Here is a 26,819-nt window from a genome sequence, read left to right on the forward strand (position 1 = left end):
GGATGTAAGCAAGAACGTATGTGGGCACTTCATGTCGTTCATGCCATTGGATCCCAATGATAACTGCTCCCATGTGAGGAGGGTTTATGAATGAGAGAAGGAAGGGTAAACAGCTTTGGCAGTGTGGCAGTGTTATCTGGAAGAAATCTCACACACACACACACACACACACACACACACACACACACACACACACACACACACACACACACACACACAGTTTCCCTTTCACCACTGGCTTGGTCCAAGGAAGCAAATGTTTGCAGGTGACTGGTTGATACATGTTCTTAGTCTAATGTCGTCAAGTCAGGAACACATGCCTATACTCTGTTTTTTTCCATCTGTCCATCTGCTTGTGGTGTTTTCGCATGGTAACACTGCGTCCCGGTCGTTAGATAGTTTACGCTATGTGTAAGTTTTAGGTAAATAAAAGGATATCTGAGTGTTCATTTGCAACTGAAGAGTCTTTTAATAATTTACTGTATGCGAATTACACCGTTAATATTCGAAATAGGATATTATTTAAAGCCCGGGAAGCAGTGTTCCCATGCACAAACACCACAGGTGGATGGACAGATGGAAAAAAACAGAGTATAGTTTCTGCTTATCCTTAAGACATCACGTATGCCAGGGATGATAACTTCGACTGATTACTTGCAGAAGGTGTGGCCTTCCCTTGGTATTCAGGGAGCCCAACCTTTGCTTCTTTTCTTTCAAGTTATATTGAATTCTATTAGGCACTTTGACAAAATAATTATATGTATTGTATTTTGAAATTTCTTAGCACTGTCATCCTCATATGAGGAATTTTAAACACATAAGTACTACTAATAATATTTTTGTTACAGAATGTGGTCACTAGTGTTCCAAGATTGTTGGTAATTTTTCAACTTGCAGTAAAATATTTAAAATGCTGTAGTAATTTCCAGTGATATATTATGTTTTCTTTTTTTAAATTCTTGTAAATGCAAAGTCAAAAAGGTATGCTTTTTACTTTTTTTCCATTATCAGTTCTAATATGTTTTCCTTCTTAAAAGATTTCAACGACTCTCAGTTGGTGAAAGGACTGCTAGCAGCCCCACAGAGTCCCATGTCAACTTGGCAGCTGGGGCTGATCTCTTGCAGATGTACCAGACTCAGTGGGCCACCATGCACCATATGGCAGAACAGAATGCAAAACTTGCAAGCGTGAGTTTTTTTCAGTTTTTGGTGGTTATGTTAGCATTTATGTTGAAAGAATTTTAAATTAGTTAACTGTGAAGCTTTGTTTTAATCATGTATATACATGTGATTAACAGAGTTATTGGAGGGTGGTAGAGCTGATTCTTAACCAATTGTTTCTTATTGTAATAGTCAGAGGGTTCATTGGAATGTGATACATTGACACAGAATGGTGTTTTATTGTTTTGAATTATGGATAACTTAAAGTAATATGTGTAGTACCAGACATTCTTTGTATGTTTAATGGTATTGAATATTTAATCATATCCAGTGTAAAAATATTTGTGTTCGAGTGAAACATTGTTTTAAAGTTAAGTAATCAAACCCATTAAATTATAAAAATTCAACAGTAATTCAGGTAATGTTTTTGTGTGCAGTAAGTAAATTAATTGTTCCCATCATGTGTTGGAGTGATATTCTTGATTAAACTGATGCAGTAATATACTCCTGTCTATAACGTTCAGAGCTTTCTGATTATAGTGATTTCATATACGTAATGGTATTCATTTGCTGGGTTTGACCCCTTGTACTTGGTAGGACCTGGTTGCATAGCTGTTTTTTTTTTTTCCAGAAAAGATTTTAGCTATGATTGTGTTTTTTCTTAACTTGTATTTTTCATTCCAGCTATTTGTCTTTTTCTTATCAGCTGTTGGTCTTTGTACAGTATGTGGTCTTTTTATATTTTGAATTTATATACTATTTCCTCTTAAATAATTTTAATATTTACTGTACTGTATCTCTATACGTACTTTACTAGTACTAGTATTTATAAAATAAAAAAATTTCATTAATGGGTGATGAGTTTGATATTTTTAGTGTTTATTAGATGTACAAGGTTTGTATGCGAAAAGGCTTATTCCCTTTTGCTATCTTTTAAATTTAGACTACTAAAGGATATTTCATTCTTTGCAAATTTTAAATTTCTGTAGAAAGCTGTACGTATTGTTAAAAAAGGAGCATGATTGCTATAGTAGAGATGTTAGCTTAAGCTTTGTTGCTGTTGGGGGATAATGTGTAACTTGAAGTACAGTAATATTATTTAAATAATTATTCATTTTCAACCTCTATCATGTAATCCTTTATAACTCCAGAGTATTGATAGTGCCATAACAGCATTAGCAGATGAATGTGAAAGCCAGCACAGCCAGATGGCAGAAATTCATTCACTTCTGGCACATTTACCAAACATCATGGCTCAGCTACATTCCATGTTGGCAACCATAGGTAAGTCTACTTAGTTGCTTTAAGTGATACATTACATATGGGTATATACTTTGTTTAGAAAGAAGTGCCAGTATATACTGTTATACCACTGTAGTCTTTAGTACTTTTTTTTTTTTTTTTAGTTAACATGATTAAAATGGTACTTAGGTGAAAAAATTAATATCATGTCATACTAAGACCAAGGCTAAGGCATTGCTATTAAACATTAAATACTATTAGTAATTTAATTACTTCTGTAATTGTATTAAGAAAACAACTTAGAATTATGTGAGTCAGACTTTACATACAGTGTCAGCAAAAAAAATCCATTTTATTGTAGTGTCTTACCGAACAATTATAGAGCCGTGATTTCCACGAGCGGCAGGATACTAAATTCAAATTTAGCGCGTCGGCGTCGCCAACACTGGTGGTGATGACGTCATCTCCCTCCACTCGCGGGAGAACCAGGTACAACTGCCCAGGTGAATCCAATTCTTTTCCTGCCGGCGTCCGGTGAACATCGGTGGTCGGTGCGGTTGGATGACTTTGCTTCGCTTTTTTTCTTGTGGATTTGATCTTCGGAATTGGTGAAGTACTCTTTTTTGGCGTTGTTGTTATTTTGCTTTTATTTAGGCGTTGCCATGTCGGATTCTAGTCCGTCGGGAGTTAGGTTTTGCATCTCAGGATGTAAAACTAGATTATCCAAGTTAGAGTATGATTCTCACACTAAATGTGTTAAGTGAGGGGACAGTTGTTCAGCAGATCGAACATGTAACGAGTGTAGTGATTGGACTGATTCTCAATGGAAGTTTTTTAGTTCATACTCGGAGAAATTAGCTAAAGACAGAATTAGAAAAGCAGCGCTTAGGAAAGTAGACTTAGCTCTGCTTCGTCTTGCGATGCATCTGTTCCTTCTGTTCTCCTCAAATTGTTATGTCTCCTTTAACTACACCTCCTATTCCTCCTACTAATCCCACTTCTCCGCTTCCCGTGTAGTTTCTTCGACACCATTGCCAGTCTGGAATCGAGTTAGATCAGAAATTTTCGGTACTAGCGAATACGGTTTTGCAACTTGGTAATTCAGTTAAGACGTTTTTGGAGAAAGCGGCTTCAGGTAAGAGTGTAGTTGAGGGTGCGTCTGTCTGTCCTGACACGTCTCCTAGACAAAGGTCACTGTCCAGCTCCCCCGCACCGGGGAGAAGACATACCGGAAGTCCAAGGGAGTCGATCGGGATTTGCCCACAGACAGGCGCCTCTCTTGTTGAGCCTGTTGCGCCTCAACAGGGCTCGGTTAAGCGTTGGAAAGGTGTTACGGTCAGACGCCTTTCGAATGATTCAAGCGATTCGTCTCCGGTCGCGCGGCGCTCTTGGCGAGATTCGCCCGTTTCGCGTCCCTTAAAGAGGCGTTCAGGCGCCGATTCTTCGCCTCCTCCAGTCAAGTGGTATAAGGAGCCTGAGAGTAGGGTTGCGCCACGGCCATTAGCGGCTCGTTCGTCGCCTCAATCTGTGCCCTTTTCGGCTCCATCTACTAGTAGAGATTGTGGTTTTAGCGCTGTAGCTAGGCAGTTCTAAGGGTGTTTCTTTAGGCGCTTTTTTCGTCTGTTACGCCTGATGCGCCTGTTTCGCCTCGAATTTCGGCGGCTCCGAGCGAGGCGCAAGTAGTTTTTTTTCCGCCTCCTGCTGAACATTTAGGCTCTTCCAAGCCTACGTTAACTGTTTTTGATTCGTCTCTGGCGCCTTTGCGCAAGCAGTTAGAGATGTTAACCAACTGGATGAATGAGTCCAAGGGTGGTTCGAAACCTTCAGACCGGTTGTAGTTCGTCTACTTCTTCGGCGGTATCGGAGAATGAAGAAGTAGAGGAGGAGGATTCACATCACCTCTCGTGTTATTCACGTCTCCTTAGATTTCTTCTGGTATCTTATCCAGATTATTTTGAGAAAGCGGCTCCGCGCTCCCCAACTTCGACTTTTTTGATGAGGAGGAAAACTTCAGACCCTCTCCTCCCAAAACTTGTTCTATCTAAAGCGGTTAGACATTCGTTGAAAGAGACTGAGAAATGGATGTCTATGAAAAGAGACTTAGGGAAGGCTCTTTTGGCTTACCCTCCCTCTAAGTTGCTTCGTAAGAGGTATAGGTTTTATGTAAATGGGGAAGCTCCTTCTCTGGGAGTTTCTGCCTCCTCCCAGGGAGACTTCTCCAGTTTAATCGACTCCTCTAGAAGATCTGCTTTCGCCGCAGCGAAAGTTTTCTTTACAGCGCCGGAGTTGGACCACGTTGTAAAGAATCAATTTAAACTTTTGGAAGTCTTTAGCTTCCTTGATTGGACTATTGGCGCTTTAGCAGCCAAGATCGAAGACTGTCCATTCTTTCTCAGGAGTTAGCGGAGGATTGGATTGGTGTTCTGTCCTGTGCGGACAAATCCATTAGGGATGGATGTGATGAGTTAGCTTCGCTCATCGCCTTTGGTACCCTTAAGAAAAGGCAACTTTGGTGCTCCTTTGCTTCTAAAAGGGTTACTTCCCAACAGAAGTCTGCTCTCTTGTTTGCTCCTTTTGTGAAGATAACCTCTTTCCAGACGATGTAGTGTTGTCAATTTCGTCTGCGCTAGATAAGAAATCTACTTCGGATTTATGGCACAGTCTACTAAGAGACCTAAAGCTCCTGTGGAGACTGTTTCCCTTGGTTCGGTTTCTCCTCTGGCCCAGAATTGCCTTTTCGAGGGAGAACCCAACCCAGCGCTTCTTTTCGGGCCGAAGTCGAATTTGCGACCTCAGTCTAAGGCCTCGGCCAAGGTTAACAAACCTTCCAAATGAAAGCTCGGTTCTTCATGCACCCAGTGGGAGCCAGGCTGGCTCTGTTTTGGGAGGAATGGGAAAACAGAGGAGCAGAAGCCTGGGTAGTGCAAGTACTCAAGTTCGGCTATCGTATTCCTCTCGTTTCACCTCCCTCGCTCTCACCTGTGCCAATTCCATTCCAGGCATACTCTCCGGGCTCAGACAAATTTCTGGCGCTAGCCGCAGAAGTGGAAGCGCTTGTTCTCAAAGAAGCGATAGAACAGATAGAAGGGGATTTTCCTCCAGGCTTTTTTTTACAATCGCCTTTTTGTAGTCCCCAAGTCCATCAGGGGCTGGAGGCCGGTTTTGGATGTGAGCGAACGTGAACTTGCATGTCCAGAAAACAAAATTTCATATGGAGACCACTCGGTCGGTTCTGGAGTCCATCAGACAGGGGGATTGGATGGTCTCTCTGGACATGCAAGACGCTTATTTTCACATTCCGATACTCGCGAATCTCGGAAGTACCTGAGGTTCATGTTCGAAGGCAAGGTGTTTCAGTTTCGGGCGCTTTGCTTCGGACTAGCGACCGCTCCTCAAGTTTTCACCAGGGTTCTATCCCCGATAGGAAGCTGGCTGCACATATTAGGAGTAAGAATCTCCCTCTATCTGGACGATTGGCTTCTCCGGTCGGAATCAGAGAGTCGGTGCATGAAGGACCTTGGGAACAACTCTGGATCTTGCCAGAAAGTTAGGAATTCTGGTCAACAAACAGAAGTCCCAGTTGGTTCCATCTCAGAGCATCCTTTATTTGGGGTGTGGATGATTCTGAATGCTCAAGTTTTTCGGGCTTTTCTGTCCCCGAAGAGGGTTCAAGGAGGCTGTCTGGAGACAGTTCAGGAGTTCTTGGACAAAAAGGTAAGTTCTGCCAATCAGTGGATGAGGCTCCTGGGCAAATTGACGTCAGTGGAGAAATTTGTGACGTTGGGAAGACTGCACATGAGACCTCTGCAGTTTTTCCTGAGAGCCTCTTGGTGCAGGAAGACACAACCAGACTCGATTACCTTTCCTGTCACAGATCAAATAAAAGAGGACCTAAGGTGGTGGCTCTCTCGAGCAAGGTTGGAAGATTTACGACCCATCCTCCCGAACCTACAGTTCTTTTCCGACGCATCGGACACAGGTTGGGGAGCCCTACTGGGAAATCAACGGATTTCAGGAGCTTGGTCGGAGAAGGAGAAGAAGTTCCACATAAATGTAGGAACTGTTAGCAATTTTCTTGGGGCTCAGGACAGTTTCGGAGCTTAGTAGAAGGTCGAGTAGTGGCAGTGCATTCCGACAACTCCACGGCTCTCTCGTACGTGCGGAAACAGGGGGGGACTCAGTCTTTCTCTCTGTACGAAGTAGCCAAGGATCTCCTCCTGTGGTCAAACGAAGCGAAGGGTTTTCAGCTAGTCCCGAGATTTGTTCCGGGAAAGATGAACGTCCTGGCGGACGAGTTAAGTCGTCAACAGCAAGTGTTACCTCTGGAGTGGACTTTGGACAACAAGATTTGTCAGAAACTTTGGCGCCTTTGGGGACGACCGTCAATAGACCTGTTCGCGACATCAAGGAACAACCGTCTTCCTCTCTTTTGTTCTCCAGTACCAGATCCTCTAGCTTGGTCGGTGGACGCAATGCTGTTGGATTGGTCGGGTCTGGAAGCTTATGCATTCCCTCCGTTCGTCTAATAAGAGAGGTGCTGAACAAGTTCATGTCGCACAGCAATGTAACACTAACGTTAATCGCTCCCTTTTGGCCCAGGAAAGAGTGGTTCCCGGACCTTCTCCAGTTGTTAGTAGACTTCCCCAGACTTCTTCCTCCAGAGAAGTGGCTTCTCAAACAACCTCACTTCAAGAGGTTCCACCAAAACTTGTCCGCTCTAGCTCTGACAGGATTCAGACTGTCCGGAATCTTGTCAGAGCGAAAGGATTTTCAAGAAGAGCTGCAGAAGCTATCGCTCGTTGTAGGAGAGAGTCTTCTAACAAACTATCAAGGGAAGTGGAGAATCTTCAGAGAGTGGTGTAGAAGTGCTAAAGTCTCTACTTCCGCGACCTCTTTAACAGAAATAGCAGATTTTCTTCTATTTCTTAGGAACTCTAAGAAACTGGCTCCTTCGACGATCAGAGGATATAGAGCCATGCTCTCTTCGGTTTTTCGACATCGAGGTTTGGATATTTCCTCCAATTCAGATCTGTCGGACCTTATTAGGTCTTTCGAAACCACTAAGCTCCCGCAAGATACAGTGGCTTGGAACTTAGATGTGGTGCTTAAGTTCCTCATGGGGCCACCGTTTGAGCCTTTGAAGTCGGCTTCACTCAGGAACTTGACTAAGAAGGCACTCTTTCTTATTGCACTAGCTTCTGCTAAGCGTGTCAGCGAATTGCACGCTATAGACAAAAGAGTCGGTTTCTCTCAAGGCAATGCTGTATTTTCGGTATCTTTGACCTTTCTAGCCAAAAATGAGAATCCTTCTAATCCTTGGCCGAGGAGTTTTGTGGTAAGGAACTTATCTGATTTGGTTGGACATGAGGAGGAAGAAAGGCTCTTATGTCCAGTCAGGGCTATTAAGCAGTATCTGTTTGCCACTAAGGGTATTAGAGGACAATCTTCTAAGCTCTGGACCTCGGTTCAAAATCCCTCTCGTCCTCTTTCTAAGAATGCTATATCGTTCTTTATTAGAGAGCTTATCAGGGAAGCTCACTCGCAGTCCGAGAACGACAATCTTTCCGTTCTGAGAGTTAAAGCTCACGAGGTTAGAGCAGTGGCAACTTTAGCATTCAGAAAGAATTTATCTTTAGCTTCGATTCTTCAGAGCACGTTCTGGAGATCGAATTCGGTTTTTGCGAGTCATTATCTCAAAGAGATAGAAACGGTTTTCGAGAATTGTAAAACGTTAGGTCCGGTGGCGGTTTCTGGCATGGTGTTGGGAGAAACGGCACAGGGGTCGTCACCTCTATGCTAACTTTTCACCTTGAATAGGTTGTCGAGTTCAAGGGAAGCTGGGGGTACTGAGTACCTGGGATACTCACCAGTCTGTTAGGTCAGATTTTACAATGGTTGGGTATATATGTTTTTAAATCTGGTGTTGGTGACAATGTTTTGTACGATTGAATTTCTGGTCTTAGCCCAGGGCAAGGGCAATCTTTGTTGTTACTATCCGTCAGTCAGCCTTGACTCGCTTGAACTACGGAAGGATTCCACTCCTGTAGAGGCTAACTTTGGTCAAATTCCAATTCCTCTACAATAGTAAGAAGAGCACCGACCAGAGGCAGTAACAGTCTGCTGTAGCTCTCTTACAAGGTAAGGTACAACAGACACCTTGAGTGTTTACTGGTATTGCAATAAATGTAACCATTTAAAAATACTAGTGGTCCGCTGAATCCCACCTTCCATAATGTGTAATCAGCTCTATAATTGTTCGGTAAGACACTACAATAAAAATGAAATTTTCATTATTAAAATGAAGTTTTATTGTATACTTACCGAACAATTATGATTATACCCACCCTCCTCCCCTTAGGTGGACGGACGGGCAGAAAGAATTGGATTCACCTGGGCAGTTGTACTTGGTTCTCCCGCGAGTGGAGGGAGATGACGTCATCACCACCAGTGTTGGCGACGCCGACGCGCTAAATTTGAATTTAGTATCCTGCCGCTCGTGGAAATCACGGCTCTATAATTGTTCGGTAAGTATACAATAAAACTTCATTTTAATAATGAAAATTTCATTTTCCATAACTTTTCAATGAGAGAAACTGTAATGTACAATAATTACAAAGACTTTTGAGTGGCATTTTGACATACTGTAATATCTCCGTAATTGTTTTATAGTTTACAGTGGTATCTCGCAATTGTTTTGTAGTTCATTTTCTCTCTTGTTGATCTGTAGTGCAGATGAACAGAAGAAAAGGGCTTCTTTAAACCAAGGGCTAGAATCAGAGAGAATACTATTAGGAAAAGAATGTATTTAGATAATAAACTGCAATATACAAAGTTAACATAAAGTTTCCAGGTAAATTTATATACATTATTATTGCACTGTTTATTGCTCATTTCTGCAACGAGTAAGAATTTTCCCAATGTTTGGAAAGTTAGCCGATCTTTGATGGTGGTCTTAATCTTTGTGGCGTTGAAGGTTCTCAGGAAAGTTGTTTGAGAACACAAATTATCATTGTTGTCAGCATTTTGAATCTTCAATATTAAAAATTGTTCCTATTTTTTATGGCAGTTTGTCTTTCTCCCGATGAGGTTAGGTATTTGACAAGTTCTTTTCACCAGCATTCCCATCCGCTTTAAATTCATCAGCTATCTGCAACACTTGTTAATTTCAATACTTACGTATCTTGTTCTACCCTATGCCACACCCAAACCTTCTGAGTGACTACTTCCAGATATCATTTTTCACATCAAAATTTAAATTTTTCACTTTTCCAATCAATTCTTTTATTATTTTAGCAATTTCGTAGAACTCTCTATTTGATCTTGCTGTTAATTCCCAATTCATTTCCTCATAAGTAGCTCACAGGAGCCTGCCTTTCCACACGCCTTTATAGCTGCCTCTATTGCTATGGTAGCATTAAAAGTATCAGATCATATTTATGAAGGATGATAGTATTGTGTAAATATACATGCATTCAATTTCTCCAGATGTACAGGGTACTTTTATTAATGGTAGATCCTGTATTATGTACTGTGGTATCTTGGTTTGCTTAGTGAATTTTTTCTGATTTTTATAAAATGAGAATATTTTATCAGGTTCAACACGGGGTCTTTTTGAAGAAGTTGAGGGTGGTTTGCTGGCTCTAGAAGATCTGGAAGAAGAGCTTGCATTGCAAGAGCAAACACTGGATCTTCGATTGAGTTTAGCACTTGCAAGAGAGAAGCATACTCATCGCCTGAATTCTCTTAATAGTAAGCAATACGCAAATATTAATGTGATTGATGGATTGCTTTACGCAGACTGGAGAATATTTTGTTTAAAGTTTTAGAATTATCATGAATGTTAAATAGTGCATTTTATTTCAAGTTTTAGAATTATGAATTTTAATTTATGAATTATGTTTCAAATCTTTAGAATTATAAATTATGATTATACTGTAGACAGTTTATAATCTTCACATGGATATAGTACTCCAAAAAGTGTGTGTTTTTATGACTTTCACTTGATAGTATTAATAAAGTGTTAGTACAATAATAGTAGTTACAGAAAACTAATAAGAATTTATCTGTAGTTTTTACGATACATTAAGTTTACTGTTATTTTCCGTTGATGAGTGGCTACATGACAAGGTCAGAAGTTCATTTAGATGATTTGATAGCACAGAAGATTTTGCATAAAGTAAAATTAATTGATGTATTAAAGTCTTGGCTATGAGGTATCAGTTTAAACTTTTTTTTATTGTTGGTAGTGAAAATAATGTATATTAAAAACTTTTCAACAAGTATGGAGGTAGTTTTCGCTTGAGATCCTACTACGTAACTGTAATTTTTCTTTCAGGCGAGTTGAAAGTCCTGCATGAGGCCAAAATGTTATCAGTAGAGAAGCACAAAGAGGTTGAACGACAAGAAAGACAAAAGGTTTTCTCAGATCAGTTTACAGAAGACATAAGAAACTTTAAAGAGCATGGACAAGTTACTCGTGAGTTTCTGAAATTTGTTGCCACTTTCTTGTTAGTTTAGGTTTAATTTTAGTCAGCCCACTTCATTTGCAAGGGTTAGGATCCCAGCACTTATGAATAGCTGTTTTTTATAAAGATATTGACAAAAATTAGAATACTTTTCATAGGAAATCCCAGATATTTTTCACGGGTTCAGGGGTTCCCTGATATGTTTAGCACTTAAAAGGCCATAAACTCTGTAATGCTTGTAGCCTGTGATAGTATTTGCCATCACTGATGTAGCAGCCAGTTAGGTACATTGGAGGAAGGTAGGTATTTATGATAATTTTTGTTTTTGCTTAAGAATTAATTAAATAATTATAGTACATTAATCCAAGAAAAAGCTATGGTCAGTGTGGGGATGAAATGAACATAATTGGGCCACACAATGACACTGTGGGGTATTTTCATTTAATAAAAATAAAACTGACTTAAAAATTTTAATTAATTTGATCTTTAAAAATCAAGATGATATAGCAAATCACAATTTTGGATGTTGTGAAATGCTTTCTTACACTTTAACTTAGTACTATACTGACATATGAAGTTCTTTGTTATCCTCCTATCTGCTACTTAGTATTATACTGACATATGAAGTTCTTTGTTATCCTCCTATCTCCTTGACGGTATTAATAATTACAAAAGTTGAGTCATTCACATGGTTATCAAATAAAGATGGCCAACATGGATTGAATTACATAATTTCACATAAGTGACTTGCCAAACAATTACATTAGCTGTACGCTTTCTTACCTGGCAGTCGAAAATTCAAATTCCTGGCGGCGGTAGCAGCGCTGCCATTGTTTGTGTAGGTGATACAGATCCCGCCCACTTTCGGGAATACCTGGTACTGCTGAGCTTAAGACTTCAATTCGTTTTCTGCCGGCCACGGGGTAACACCGGTGGTTTGTTGTTGCAGTCGACTTTCGTCGCCATTGTGGATTTTTTCTTTTTGGTGATGTACAATTTCTTGGTTGGCTTTTTTGCTTCATCAGTTAGCTGCCTAGTTATTAAGTTATTACGAAGATGTCTGATGCTAGTTCTTCTTCAGTTAGGTTTTGCAGCAGTGGCTGCAAAACTAGATTAGCTAAACTATGTTATGATCTGCACTCCAAAAGTGTTAAATGTAGGGGTCAGTGCTGTAGCAAGGAATTAACTTGTGATGAGTGCCGTAGTTTAGATGAACAAGGTTGGAAGACTTTTCAAGCTCATGTGGATAAGATGGACAAGATAGGAAAAGGAAAGCAGCTCTTAGAGCGGGTAGTAAAACTAGAGTAGAGACAACTCCCGTGCCTTTAGAGGCAAACAAACCGTCACTATCTTCTCCACTTTTATCAAATATTTCACCTATCGATAGTCTTCCAACTTCAGTACCGATTACTCCAGACCAGGTATCCCATGTTTCCACCGGGATCCCAACACCCCAATTTCCTTGTTAGAGTTATCAGTACGATGGACAAGAAATTTGAGTTCTAGGCAAAATCCGTTATGGATTTGGGTATGTCGTCTCGTGTATTCGTAGAGAAAAGGCCAGTGTGAGGCCAAGTGTCAGTGTCGTGTCCGGGGAGGCGGCTGTCCATTCCCCGTTCTCCTAGACGAAGGTTCCTGTCCTGCTCCCCAGCTCCTGGGAGAAGACATACCGGAGGTCGAAGGGAGACTGGGGGAGTTTGCCCACGGTCAGTCACCGACTCCGTCGACGTAGTCGACTCGCGAGTGCCCAGGAAACGCTGCTGGAAAGGCGTAGATATCAGTGACGCACAGTTGTCGTCCAACTCGGAAATGCTGTCGCCTGTCTCGAGGCGAAAAGTGTGGAGTGATTTAGTGTCGCGTCCTTTGAAGAGACATGCCCAGCGTACGAGAGGGATGTCGCCACCTATTAAGAAATCCAAGGAGCACTGGAGTCCACAACCTTCCTGCAGTTTCGCGCCGGACCAGTTTTTCCGAGAAGATCGCCAGTCCTCTTCGGATAGCGTAACTTCGGACAGAGTCAGATGCTCATGTGCGTTACAGCGCTCGCGCGCTTGCGAGACTGACTTGCCTCATTGTGTATCGATAGGAGTTTTGACTCATTCGCCTCGAGCTGCTTCGACTCGTTTGCCTCATACGTCTCGTGTTGTTTCGACTCCCAGTCATTCGTTTTCGAAGAAGAGCCGTACAACAGCCACGACTTCATCTTCGCCTAAGGATGATTCGAAGGCCAAACCCTTGCTAAAGGATTCCGCTTTGGCTCCCTTTAAACATCAACTTCCAGAATTGATGGTCTTTTTGAAGAAGGCAACGAGCCAGACGGAAGAGGAAGACAGGGTATCGGCCGTCCTGTCGGAAGAGGAAACTCAAGACCAGGATTCAAAGCCTTCTTCTGCTTATTGTAGTCTGCTAAGGTTTCTTGTACAGACTTATCCGGACTTTTTTGAACCAGCTACGCATTCTTCACCTCCGTCGATGTTTGTGAAGGATAGGAGATCAGCGCCTTCGGGGTTACCGAAACCAGTTCTTTCTCAGTCCTCGAAGAAACCACTGAAGGAAGTAGAAGAGTGGCTTGCTAAGAAGAGGGAGTCAGGCAAGGCTTCGTGTGCCTTCCCTCCATTGAAGCTGCAGAATAAAACCTACAGGTTTTATGCGACAGGAGAAGTTCCTTCTTTGGGAGTTTCTGCCTCCTCCCAAGGAGACTTCTTCGGTCTTGTGTGATTATATATTGTATAATTGTTATTGGTATTTTATGCATTGTTGAAATATGGTGGGTGTCCTATATATGGACAGCATATGGTTGATTCTAGAAGGTGTCTGTTGATGTATTTAAGTTGTGTTGTGACGTCATAGACAAGATGGCGGCGGTGTCGGGGGGATGTAAACAATAACACGGGGCAGTGGAAAGCACGTGCTGGTGGTGTGTGGTTGGTAGGGGCAGAGCTCTCTGTCTGGTAGGAGTTTTTGGGTCTTAAGTCTTGTTGTGCTGTTGTTCTAAGGTGATTTCTGGAGTATACTGGAGTCGGAGAAAGCGTACAGGTGGGTAGATTATTCATTTGTGTAAACAAAAGGGGTTAGGCTAGGCTAAAATTCAAACAGGTAGCAGAGCGTGGTTGATCAAAGATGCCTGGATCCGACAGTGAACAAAGGGAGACTACTAGATGGAGAAGGGAATGTCCTAGGTTTAGCGGGATACAAGAAGAATACAAAGAATGGAAAGGTCAAGCCAAAGATTGGCTATTGTTGTATGGAGAAGATACAAAATACCCGGCGATAGAAATGAGAATGAGCTTAAAAGGGAAAGCCCGAGAGCTAGTCTTGAAGGGGAAGTCAAGGGTTATCATGTAATAGAGCAAGCAAATCTCACAGAAAATCAAAAACAAATGGTATTATCAGCTTGTGGGCAAGAAAAGCTAGAGTACGGAACAGTGTCGCAAACAATGAAAAGACTATTTGAGGGATTAGGGACTAAAGAGGAACGGGAATGGTGGGGGTCGTCAGAAGGCAATGCCAGTTCTGGGAGAGGGAGGGAAAACCAGAGATATCGGGGAAGATGGAACCGAGGAAAGGGTGGTAGAAATCCTATAAACAAAGAAGGGAAGGTAACAGTATGTGCAATATGCAGTTCAGAATGGCATTGGGCTAGGGATTGTCCTCAGAATTTTCATAATAGGAAGAAAACTGAAACAAAACTAGAAGAAAATAGGCTGAAAACAGAAACTGGGACAGAAGAAGAAGAGGTTTATGTAGGAGAAGTAAATAAAATAGTGAAAGCATCGTGGGAGGTGGTTGATGCAATTTTGGACACAGGGTGTAAATCAACAGTTTGCGGGGAATTGTGACTAGCACGTATTGTCATGGATTTGAGTCAGGAAGAGTTGAGGAGAATGAGGGACACTAGGACAGAGTCTAATAAAGTGTTTAATTTTGGTGAGACATCTTATAAGTCCAAAAGGATAATAGAATACCTGTGATACTAAAAAACAGAAAGTTTTATTTGAAGACAGAAATTCTGCAGGGTGATATACCCTGGCTGATAGGTAAGCAAACCATGATTAAAATGGGTATGACCCTAAATTTGAAAGAAAAATGTGTCATAGTAGAAGTATTAGGGGGAATGAAAGTAGAGTTAAGAGAAGACGAACAGGGTCATTTAAGAGTACCTATAAGGAGGAGGAAGGTAGAAGAATTATTACTGGAGGGTTGGAAGGGTAAGAATCTAAGGGAAATTAAGAACACAATGAAGAAATTAGATTTACAGTTTGGTCATGGAAGTAGAGATAAAATATGGAAGCTAACAGAGGAAGCACAATGGAGTAATGGGTTAATAGAAAAAGAAAGAGAGGAAATAAGAAAGTTACTAACGGAACTGATTGAAAATTGTGAGGTTTGCAAAAGATACAAAAGAAACCCCGCCAAACCAGTAGTAGGCTTTTCTTGGAGTAAAACGTTTAATGAAGTTGTAGCGATAAATGTGGAAGAGATAGAAGAGAGAAAGTTCTTGGTAATAGTGGATATGGCAACGAGGTATTGTCAGGCCTGTTGGATAAAAGATAAAAAACCAGAAACTATAATAAAGACACTTTTTGAGCGCTGGTTTGCTATATTTGGAGCGCCCTCCAAAATATTGGCAGATAATGGGGGAGAATTTCAAAATGAAGAAGTAAGGAGGATGGCAGAAAGATGGAATATTAAAGTATTAGCCACAGCATCAGAATCTCCGTGGAGCAACGGATTATGTGAAAAGAACGTAGGCATGATCAAGGGAAGTGTAAGAAAGATGATGGAGGAAGAGGAAGTAGATTGGTCCTTAGCATTCAAATGGGTAATGAGTGCTAGGAACTGCTTAATGAATAATGGAGGTTTCTCTCCCAACCAATTAGTATTTGGGAAAAACCCTTCACTGCCTAACCTAATGGGAGAAGAAAGTTCAAGTCCTGCAAGCAGAGAAAAAGGGATGGAAGAGGGTATGGTAAGGGACACACTGAATGCAATGCACAAGGCCAGAGAAGCATTTATAAAAAATAGTCTTGTAATAAAATAAGAATAGCGTTAAACAAAAACATCAGAGAACATAAATTTGAAGAAGCAGTGGTAGGAGATGAGGTATTCTATAAGAGGGAAAATGAAAATTAATGGAGAGGACCTACTCAGGTAGTGGGAGTATCGGGGAAAACAATAATAGTCAAACATGTGGATTCTTTAAGAGAAGTAGCTAGGTTACATGTGACAAGGATTCAACGACGATCACCAGATACAGAAGAGATATCGGCTAGAATAGATAAATCCCATTGTGTGAAAGGTAGATCAGATGGCACAAATGAAGGGAAAGTAGATTGGCAAGAAGGAGAGGAGATAATAGGTGGGAGAAGGAATGCAGACACAGAAGAGACTATAGAAAGAGAGGTGATAGAGGAAACAGTGGAAGATAACGGGGAAAGTGGGTCAATAGAAGGAGAGTTAATGAAAGAGATACCAAAATTCAAAAAGGGAAATAGAGTTAGAGCTATAAACAACGATACAGGACAAGTAGAAGAATGGACTATATTAGGTCTTGCAGGAAAAAGATCAAGCCAAGCATGGGCTGATTCGTACAATGTACAAGACTCACAGTCAGGTGACAAAAGGTGGGTTAATTTGAGGGATTATAGTCGGGTAGAAAAAATTGAAGATGAAGAGGAGGTGTTGCTGGGATTTGAAAATAGAAGCATAATGGAAGCTAAAGAAAAAGCACTTCAAAGTTGGAGAAATAACTAAGTATATGAGGAGGTAAATGATGTTGGACAAAAAGCTATATCTACAAGATGGATAGTAACTGAAAAGATAAAATGGGGGGGAAAGGATATGTAAAGCAAGATTGGTAGCTAGAGGGTTTGAAGAAGGATGGCAGAGTGGGAAAAGGATGCTCCCACATGCAATGCTGAAATTTTAAAATTCTGTCTAACCATAATAAAGGTGAAAAATTGGAATTGTTATACATTGGATGTCAAAACTGCATATTTACAAGGTGATGAGATACAAAGAGAAGTGTATTTGAAGCCACCAAGGGAAGACGGTTGGAGGGGATTATGGAAGTTGAAGAAAACCGTCTATGGGCTCAAGGATGCAGCAAAAGCATGGTATTGTAAAGTGGTGAAAGTAATGAAGGAGCTTCAAGGTGAGAGAAGTAGACTAGAACCTAATATATATTCTTTTTGTACATGAACTTTCCTGTCAGATATATACTTAGCTATACGTCTCTGACGTCACGACAGAATTCAAAACTCGCGGCACACGCGACAGGTAGGTCAGGTGATCTACCTTATCCGCCGCTGGGTGGCGGCTGTAAGAACCAATCTCCCTTTCCAGCCAGAATTTTTCTGTCGCCGGTGACGACTACACCTGTGGTTGTTACCTCCTGACAGCTTTATTCGATTCTCGTTGCCGTGGATTTATTTGGACTGACTTTCGGTGAAGTACCTGATCTTGTTGGCTTGGCATACGCATTTGTGGATTGTTTTTGGATATTGATTTGGATTTTTCTTTGATATCGAGATGTCTGAGTTAGAGGTTAAGAAATCTTCTATGTGTGCTCTATGGATGAATGCAAGGTGAGACTACCGAAAGCTACGGTAGATCCTCACACAGTTTGCTTTAAATGTAGAGGGAAAGAATGTTCTTTTGTTAACCCGTGTAATGAGTGTAGAAGTTGGATGAGGGTGAATGGAAGGCTCTTTCTTCCTACTTGAGGAAGTTAGAGAAAGACAGGGTGAGAAAGGCTTCGTCTAGGAGTTCTAGTAAGTCTCGTATTAGCGAGGTAGAAGAAAATCCTGTTGTAGCATTAGAACCTTCTCCAGTTTCAGCTCCTGCGCCCTGCATCGAACCTAAGGATACGACTACGGAAGTGGCAACCATGAGAGCCGACGATCCTTAGCATGGAAAAGAAGATTCGTTCGTTGCAAGGTAAGAGTAGTGAAGGTGAATTGTGCAGTGACCCCTCCCAGTGCAGTGGAGGGTGCGTCTGATCGGGCTCCCTTAATGCTTCCAGGCCTAGACCTCTTCCAGACTCCCAGTCCCAGTGTGAGGAGGAAAGTCAACAGCCGCAGGAAGGTTGGAGGGAGAAACTCCCAACACCGATCAGGCATCCCCTCGGTAGATCCTGATGTTCGTACCCAGGCTGCCCTTGTTCGCGCGAAGAAGGAGGTATTGCGCCAATGCTTCTCTTCTTCTTCCTCACCTTCGCCTAGAAGAGGATGGAGCGCCTCGGATTCTTCGCGACCGCTGAAGAGAGCCTGGAAGGCTCCTGGCGCCTTTCCTTCCAGCCCGGAAGTTTTTCCAGAAGAGCTGGAAGTAGAGATCAAGAAAACCCAGGATGGAGCAGGAGTTCTCGCCTCATAGTAGGCTTCGAGCCTCTTCTCTGGTGGAGGATTTTGCAAGATCTCCAGCTCGAATTCTTGCTGGACTGCAAGCGCAGATTTCGGCGCTGGCGGGCTCCTTGGCAGGAGGAACGCGTCGGAAAGACGCCTCTCTCCCTGTCAAGAAGTCTAGGATTCCTTCGCCTGTGTTACCGTCTCAGTCAGAGTCTGTTCTCTCTCCTGTATCAGCGGATGGAAGGAGGCGCTCTTCCCTCGGCAGACGCTTGTCGTCTTCCAGGCGTCAATCGCCCAAGAAGCTTTCTCCTGGTGACTACATCTCTCCAGTAGGAAGGGATCTAGCGCCTAGTAGGCGTTCGTCTAAAGACAGGCGCACAGCCTCGTCTTCTCGCTCATTTCCGAAGATCCTTCATTCTCCGGATAAGAGAGCCTACTCTTTGATGGATTCGTCAAGAGACAGGATCTCGCCTTTTGTTAGGCGCCTTGAGCCTAGTAGGCGCTACTCCCCAAGTAGACGCTCTCCCGCTCCCAAGCGCGGTGCGGAGGATAGGCGCGGCTCTCCTTTTAGCCGCTCTGTTCAGGACAGGCGTGTAGAGCCTGAAAGATATGTCTCTTCTGGGAGACTACCTTTTGAAGAGACACACAAGTCTGGATCAAAGTTTGTGGAGCATGGTAGACGCCGGTCACCTAGTAGGCGACCTTCTCCAGGGCTTCGCTCTCCTGTAAGTAGGCGCCAAGAGCCTAGTAGGGGTTCGCCTCATGGTAGGCGCAGCTCGCCTGGCAGCCGCTCTCCTTTGAACAGGCGCATGGATCCTGTGAAGCGCCTTGAGGGCATAGTAGGCTCTCCTCTCCTAGCAGGCGCTCCCCATTTGGAAGCCCGGAATTCTAGGAGTAGGATCAAGGATCAAAGAGCACACACTCATCAGAGTAGGAAGGACTCATTCGAGAGGAGCTCTCCAGAAACTTTGGCTTCCCCTGATAGGCGCCAGTCTGCTACTAGACACTCTCTAGACAGACGCACTTCTTTAGAGAAGGCTAACTGCCCTCGTAAAGAAGCGGAGGGTTCTTCAGTGGATGAAGTTGAACCTTCAGAAGAGGATTTGGTGAAGGACTCGTCAGTTTCGTCCTATAAGATCCTTACAGATCTCCTTCTTCAAGAGTTTGGAGACTCCCTTACTCCAGTCGCTCCTCCGTCTCCTCTCTCTTTATTCTCGACTTCGAAGAAGACGAAAGTTTCCTCTTGTGTGAGGATGAAGCCAACCATCTCAATGAAGAAGGCTTTGAGAGGTTTTGGTGATTGGCTGCTTTCTAAGGAAGAGAAGGGAAGACTGTGTTTTCTTTCCCTCCTTCCAAGCTTACGGGCAGACTGGGGTTTTGGTACGAGTCTGGAGAACCCCTAGGCCTGGGCGGTCTTCCTTCATCGGCGGATGCGGACTTCTCTTCTCTGGTAGATGCAGCACGACGCTCGGCTCTTTTGTCTGCTAAGACTACCTGGGCTATGAACGAGCTTGACCACCTGCTGAAGGGAATGTTTAGAGTCTTGGAAGTCTTCAACTTCCTTGACTGGTCTTTGGGGGTCTTGGCTAAGAAGACTCAGAACCCGGATGCTATTTCGCCAGAAGATCTCAACAGTGTTCTAACTGTGCATTGATAAACGCAGGTTAGAGATGGATCGAGCGAAATAGCCTCCCTGTTTGGAGCAGGGATCTTATAAGAAGAGATCAGTCTTCTGCTCTTTTCTGACTAAGTCTCTGTTTTGCATGCCCAAAGAGCCTCTCTTCTGTATTCGCAGCTCTCGCCTCTGCTATTTCCGAAGAAGATAATACAGGACATCTCAGGATCTATCTCTGCGAAGGCGACTCAGGACATGCTCGCGCAGTCGGCACGGAAGCCTAGGACCTCCTTCCAGACGAAGACGAAGAAGGAGACTCCAGCTAGACAGGAGCCCTTTCGAGGGGGCCCTCCTTCTAGAGCCTCTACCTCAAGAGGTAATAGACCTTTTCAAGAGAGGTAGATCCTTCTCACGCTCTGCCAGAGCTAAGAAGTAGGGAAGTAGTCCTCCAAACACCAGTAGGTGCCAGGCTTCTAAGATTCTCGGAAGCCTGGGCAAAGAGAGGAGCGGACAACTGGTCCCTCTCGATTATCCGGAAAGGATATCTGATTCCCTTTACGGAAAGACCACCGTTGACAACGACTCCGAGGGAGTTGGTGGCCAGGTACAGGGATCCCATCATGAGCCTTGCTTTAACACAAGCAGTGGAACAAATGTTCGAGAAAGAGGCTATAGAGCTAGTGAGCGACCCTTGCTCAGCGGGCTTTTACAACTGCCTTTTTCTAGTTCCAAAAGCCTCAGGAGGATGGAGACCGGTTCTGGATGTAAGCGCCCTGAATTTCTTTTGTAGAAAAGAGGAAGTTCGCCATGGAGACGACATCCTCAGTGTTGGCGGCCCTTCGGCCAGGGGACTGGATGGTGTCCTAGATCTTCAGGACGCTTACTTCCATGTGCCTATCCATCCTTCTTCAAGGAAATACCTCAGGTTCATGATGGGAGGAAGGATATTCCAGTTCAGGGCTTTGTGCTTCGGCCTTTCAACAGCCCCTCAGGTCTTCACAGGCCTAATGAAAAATGTAGCAAGATGGCTACATTTGGAGGGAGTCAGAGTGTCCCTTTACTTGGACGACTGGCTAATCAGAGCCAAGTCGCAGAAAAGATGTTTGGAGGACCTACAAAAGACCCTTTTCATGGCAAGTTCTCTGGGACTTTTGGTGAACTTTCAAAAGTCTCAGTTTATCCCCAGTCAAGATCGTATCTATCTGGGGATTCGGATGGCTTCTCTGGATTTTCGGGCTTTTCCGTCTCCAGAAAGGATAGCCCGAGGGTCAGAGAAAGTCAAAGCCTTCCTAGAGAAAGAAGTATGCACAGCAAGGGAGTGGATGAGTTTGTTGGGGACACTCTCCTCGTTGGAGCAATTCCTTTCTCTAGGAAGGTTGCACCTCAGACCTCTCCAGTTCTTTCTACATCGAAACTGGAGGTGTCGTTCGCAAAACCTAGAGTTCTCCTTCGAGATCTCAAGGGAAATCAAGAAGGACCTCTCTTGGTGGGCCAACCCTCTCAGGTTTGCAGAAGGGATGTCCCTTCACATTCCGAACCCCAACCAAGTGTTGTATTCCGACGCCTCGGAAACAGGTTGGGGAGCAACGCTCGGCTCAAGAGAAGTGTCAGGCACCTGGAAGAAGGAACAGGTGTCCTGGCACATCAACAAGAAGGAGCTGATGGCGGTTTGGCTAGCTTTGAAAGCTTTCGAGCCCCACGTCCTAGCTTCAGCAGTACAGATCAACTCGGACAACACCACGGCCCTGGCTTACATCAGGAAGCAGGGGGGACTCACTCTTTCTCCCTGTACGAGACAGCAAAAGAACTTCTGCTTTGGGCAGAGCAAAGGAAGATTTGTCTCCTTACCAGGTTCGTACAGGGAGAAAAGAACGTCAGAGCAGACCTCCTAAGCAGGAAAGATCAAGTCCTGCCTGCAGAGTGGACTCTTCACGAGGATGTTTGCCAGGACCTGTGGAAGCTTTGGGGCGAGCCTCATATAGACCTCTTCGCCAAAGCCAAGAATGCGAGGATAGCCAACTACTGCTCTCCGATATCGGACCCGAGGGCAGTGTCGATAGACGCGTTTCTACTAGATTGGAAGGGTCTAGACATGTATGCTTTTCCTCCATTCAAGATACTGGGAGAGACTCTAAAGAAATTTGCAGAATCGGAGGCAGCAAGGATGATGCTGGTAGCCCCGTTCTGGCCCGCACAAGTATGGTTCACAGACGTACTGGAATGGTTAGTAGATCTTCCGAGAACATTACCACAGAGGATCGATCTGCTCAGACAACCCCACTTCGAGAGGTATCACAAAAACCTCCCCGCTCTAGATCTGACTGGCTTCAGACTGTCAAAAGTTTGGTCAGAACGAGAGGCTTTTCTGCAAGAGTTGCAACGGCTATCGCAGCAGCAAGAAGGCCTTCTACCCTTAGAGTCAACCAATCGAAGTGGGACGTCTTTCGGCGATGGTGTAGGAACCATCACTTTTCCTCTTCCAGTACCTCTGTGACCCAAATAGCAGACTTCTTACTTTTCCTTAGGGAAGAAAGTGGATTGGCGGTATCAACCATTAAAGGCTATCGTAGCATGCTATCTGCAGTGTTTAGGCACAGAAACTTAAACATTTCAGAAGATAAGGACCTTCATGATCTAATAAGATCGTTTGAAACATCCAAGAAGGTTTCTCCAGGGATTCCGAGTTGGAATCTGGATGTAGTGCTACGTTACCTGAGGTCCAATAAGTTCGAACCGCCTCAGTCTGCCTCGTTTAGAGACCTCACGAAGAAGACAATTTTTCTCATGGCATTGGCTTCCGCAAAGAGGGTTAATGAACTCCATGCACTAGAAGGAAATGTGGGATTCAGAGGAGATGCAGGTATCTGTTCGTTCCTTCCTTCGTTCTTGGCTAAGAACGAGAACCCCTCAAATCCTTGGCCTAGGAGCTTTGCAGTCCAAGGCTTGTCTGCATTAGTAGGCGAGGAAGCAGAGAGGTCGCTTTGCCCAGTACGAAGTTTAAAGTTCTATCTACAGAGAAAGAAAAAACTTAAGGGCAATGATGTCAACCTTTGGTGCTCTGTAAGAGATCCAAGGAGGACTCTTTCGAAGAATGCGCTTTCTTTTCTTAATCAGAAGCCTGGTGAAAGAAGCGCATGCGATATGTGATGAAAGTCCAATTCAAAGTTCTTAAGGTCAAAGCTCATGAGGTAAGAGCTATTGCCACGTCATTGACTTTTAACAAAAACATATCCCTGAGTAATATTATGAAGGCAACATTCTGGCGTTGCAACTCAGTCTTTGCAAACCACTATCTGAGAGACGTCAAAATTACGTATGAAAAGTGCTTCGGGTTAGGCCTGTACGTATCGGCGGATTCGGTGCTGGGGCAGGGAGCTGAGACATATCCTTTGTAGTATATATTTTTCCCCTTGTTAGGTTGTAAGTTTTTGGTTGTTTGAAAGAACATGCGGGTAGGCATGTTTTTCATTTCGTTAGTCGTTAACAATGATTAGATTGGTTAGGTGATCGGTTTATGTTTGAGCTCCTTGCAATGATAGTGGTTAGGTTCTGTCATATAAGTGGACGAATCCCCGTTGACAGATCCTGCTCGGATTCTATCAAGTAAGCGGATAACCAAATCCCTTTGATAGACCCAAAGAGTCTGTCAGCTGTAGGTCACGCCCTTGCTGAAGCTCTTAAGGCAACGCAGACTCATAGACAGTAACTACGAAGTCTTCTGCCTAAACAGGTAAGAACCAAGGTTGTATTTACATCCTACAACTAGTGTTGTTTTCCCCTTTTTTCCATATTTATATTGCTGTCTCTTTCCTCCACCAAGGGTGTCAATCAGCTAAGTATATATCTGACAGGAAAGTTCATGTACAAAAATGTTATTGTTAGTATACAATAAGGTTTTGTACATACTTACCTGGCAGATATATACGATTGATGGCCCGCCCAGCCTCCCCTCAGGAGACAGGTGGAAGGAAAAATTCTGGCTGGAAAGGGAGATTGGTTCTTACAGCCGCCACCCAGCGGCGGGTAAGGTAGATCACCTGACCTACCTGTCGCGTGTGCCGCGAGTTTTGAATTCTGTCGTGATGTCAGAGACGTATAGCTAAGTATATATCTGCCAGGTAAGTATGTACAAAACCTTATTGTATACTAACAATAACATTTTGGAAAAAGGACAATAAATTGAATGGCATTTTGTGTACACACGTAGATGATTTTTGCTACGGAGGAACTGAAGGATTCTTAAAGGAAACGATTGGGAAATTGAAAGGGAAATTGCAAGTAGGAGAACAAGAGAGTAAAAGGTTCAAGTATATAGGAGTAGTAATAGAGCAGAAGGAGAATAGATTTTCCCTTAATCAGTGGCAGTATATAAATTCCATAAGAGAACCAGAGGCTAGAAGATATACGGGTAATAGTGCTAGAACAAAAGGAGTTAACTGAGTATAGATCAGTGGTAGGACAGCTGAATTGGGTATCACTACACACTATGCCAGAAATATCATATGATGTTAGCGAATTAAGTAAAGCATTTAAAGAAGGAACAACTCAGGATATGAAGAAGCTTATTAAAATTGTGAGAAAAACTAAGAGCATGATGGGCGAAGTTACAATAAGTGAGATGGAAGAAGAAAGGGTTTATTGGGAAGCCTATGCAGACGCTTCATTTGGAAACATAGAAGATGGCCATACTCAACTGGGTTATATTATTTCCTTGACAGATGGGAAGAGGAGAAGTCCCATATGGTGGAAGTCTAGGAAATCCAGGAGAGTGGCAAAATCCACCATTGAGGCCGAAGCCCTGAGTGTTGGGGAAGCTGTAGAAGGATTGATATATTTCAAGCATTTGTGGGAAGAGGTAGTAGGAGGGAGAAATTTAGAAGCCTTGGTTAACACTGATAGTAAAACACTGATGACCGCCATCAAATCGAGCACTGGTGTAAGTAGCAAGAGATTAAAGATAGATATTGCAGCAATAAGGGAAACCATTGAATCCATGGAAATAAAGGAGGTGAGATGGATAAAAGGAAAGGAGCAAGTGGCTGATGTATTAACTAAAGCAGGAGTTTCAGGGGAATGTATTAGAAATTATGTAGAGGGTAAAGAGTTGGAGGATGAAGGAAATTAAGAGGGGACTAGGTTAGGAAACAGTTGGAGGGGAGGGAGAAAGAGATAAGTGTGATTATATATTGTATAATTGTTATTGGTATTTTATGCATTGTTGAAATATGGTGGGTGTCCTATATATGGACAGCATATGGTTGATTCTAGAAGGTGTCTGTTGATGTATTTAAGTTGTGTGACGTCATAGGCTGTGACGTCATAGACAAGATGGTGGCGGCGTTGGGGGGATGTAAACAATAACACGGGGCAGTGGAAAGCATGTGCTGGTGGTGTGTGGTTGGTAGGGGGAGAGCTCTCTGTCTGGTAGGAGTTTTTGGGTCTTAAGTCTTGTTGTGCTGTTGTTCTAAGGTGATTTCTGGAGTATACTGGAGTCGGAGAAAGCGTACAGGTGGGTAGATTATTCATTTGTGTAAACAAAAGGGGTTAGGCTAGGCTAAAATTCAAATTGTGGACTCCCACAGAAGAGCAACGTTCTCGGCTGCTAAAGTGTTGTTCTCTTCACCCGAGTTAGATCACCTGGTGAAGAACTTATACAAGTTGATCGAAGTCTTCAGTTTTCTGGATTGGACTATTGCAGCGTTAGCCAGGAAAATTAAAGATTGCCAGTCTCTAGATGAGGATTTTTCTGCCAACTGGCTCAATGTGTTGTCCTGTGCAGACAGGGCAGTGAGAGACGGTTCAGGGGAATTGGCCGCCCTATTCACTATGGGAGTACTAAAGAAGAGAGAACGGTGGTGCTCCTTCACATCTCGAGGAGTAACCACGAACCAAAAATCGGCTTTGTTGTTCTCCCCCTGAGTAAATCTCACCTGTTTCCAGAAGAAACCATCATGCATGTGCTATCGAACCTCGAGGAAAAGTCCACCAATGATCTTCTTTTTCAGTGAGCAAGAAGACCTAAGGAACCTCCAGCGACAGGAGCCAAAGCTTCTCCTCTACAAAAGCGTCCCCTTCAAGGAGGTAAGTCGAGGTGGCAGCAGAGACCAAGAACTAATCTATGAACCACCTCCAAGTCTACCAAGAAACCTTCCTTTAAGACAGAGAAATGATCGGAAGGTCCTTCACACACCCGTGGGGGCAAGACTCCACGACTACTGGGAGGAATGGAGTCGAAGAGGAGCAGAACAGTGGGTAATTCAGGTGCTTCGAGAGGGATATGTGATCCTTTTTACGCAGGATCCACCACTGTGCAATACACCTGTCTGTTTGACAGCATACTCGACCGGATCAACAAGAGCTTTGGCTTTAGCCAAAGAAGTAAAAGAGCTTATCAACAAAGAGGCCATAGAGGAAGTAACAGACACGAACTCCCCAGGTTTTTGCAACAGGCTTTTTCATAGTCCCCAAGGCATCAGGGGGATGGAGACCTGTGTTGGACGTAAGCGCTCTGAACCTCTTTGTCCGGAAGACGAAATTCCGAATGGAAACCAGTCGATCGGTAATGTCAGCCATCCAACCGGGCGACTGGATGGTATCTCTCGACATGAAGGATGCATACTTCCATGTCCCCGTCCATCAGAACTCCAGGAAGTTCCTGAGATTCGTCTTCATGAAGAGAGTCTTCCAGTTCAGAGCCCTCTGCTTCGGGCTGTCAACCGCCCCTCAAGTATTTACTTGGATTCTCGCTCTTCTGGGAAAGTGGCTGCATTTGATGGGAATCAACACAGCTTTTTACTTAGACGACTGGCTCCTGAGAGCCAGATCCAGTCGTCAGTGTGTGAAGGACTTGGAGAAGACGCTTACTTTGACACAATTATTGGGTATCGTAGTATACACAGAGAAGTCCCAATTGTTTCCAACTCAGAGGATTATCTATTTAGGGATGTTACTAGACTCTAGCTTTTCGGGTTTTTCTCTCCCCGAAGAGGA

At 43.4% G+C, this 26,819-nt stretch overlaps 1 protein-coding gene across 4 annotated transcripts in view; it reads left to right on the forward strand.

Moving 5' to 3' along the window:
• The window catches only part of LOC135222662 (dysbindin protein homolog), a 38,608-nt gene that overhangs the window by 3,420 nt on the left and 8,369 nt on the right, over nt 1-26,819 (forward strand). For 3 of the 4 annotated variants that reach the window (XM_064260805.1, XM_064260807.1, XM_064260806.1), the window contains exons 3-6: nt 1,038-1,188; nt 2,313-2,445; nt 9,997-10,152; nt 10,739-10,879. In XM_064260805.1, coding sequence (XP_064116875.1) covers nt 1,038-1,188; nt 2,313-2,445; nt 9,997-10,152; nt 10,739-10,879 — 581 coding nt within the window. Of the gene's footprint in view, nt 1-1,037; nt 1,189-2,312; nt 2,446-9,996; nt 10,153-10,738; nt 10,880-11,141; nt 11,172-26,819 lie in introns of those variants that run through there. The other variant, XM_064260808.1, reaches the window with a different exon arrangement.

This window comes from Macrobrachium nipponense, chromosome 8, assembly GCF_015104395.2.
Source record: "Macrobrachium nipponense isolate FS-2020 chromosome 8, ASM1510439v2, whole genome shotgun sequence".
NCBI lineage: Eukaryota > Metazoa > Arthropoda > Malacostraca > Decapoda > Palaemonidae > Macrobrachium > Macrobrachium nipponense.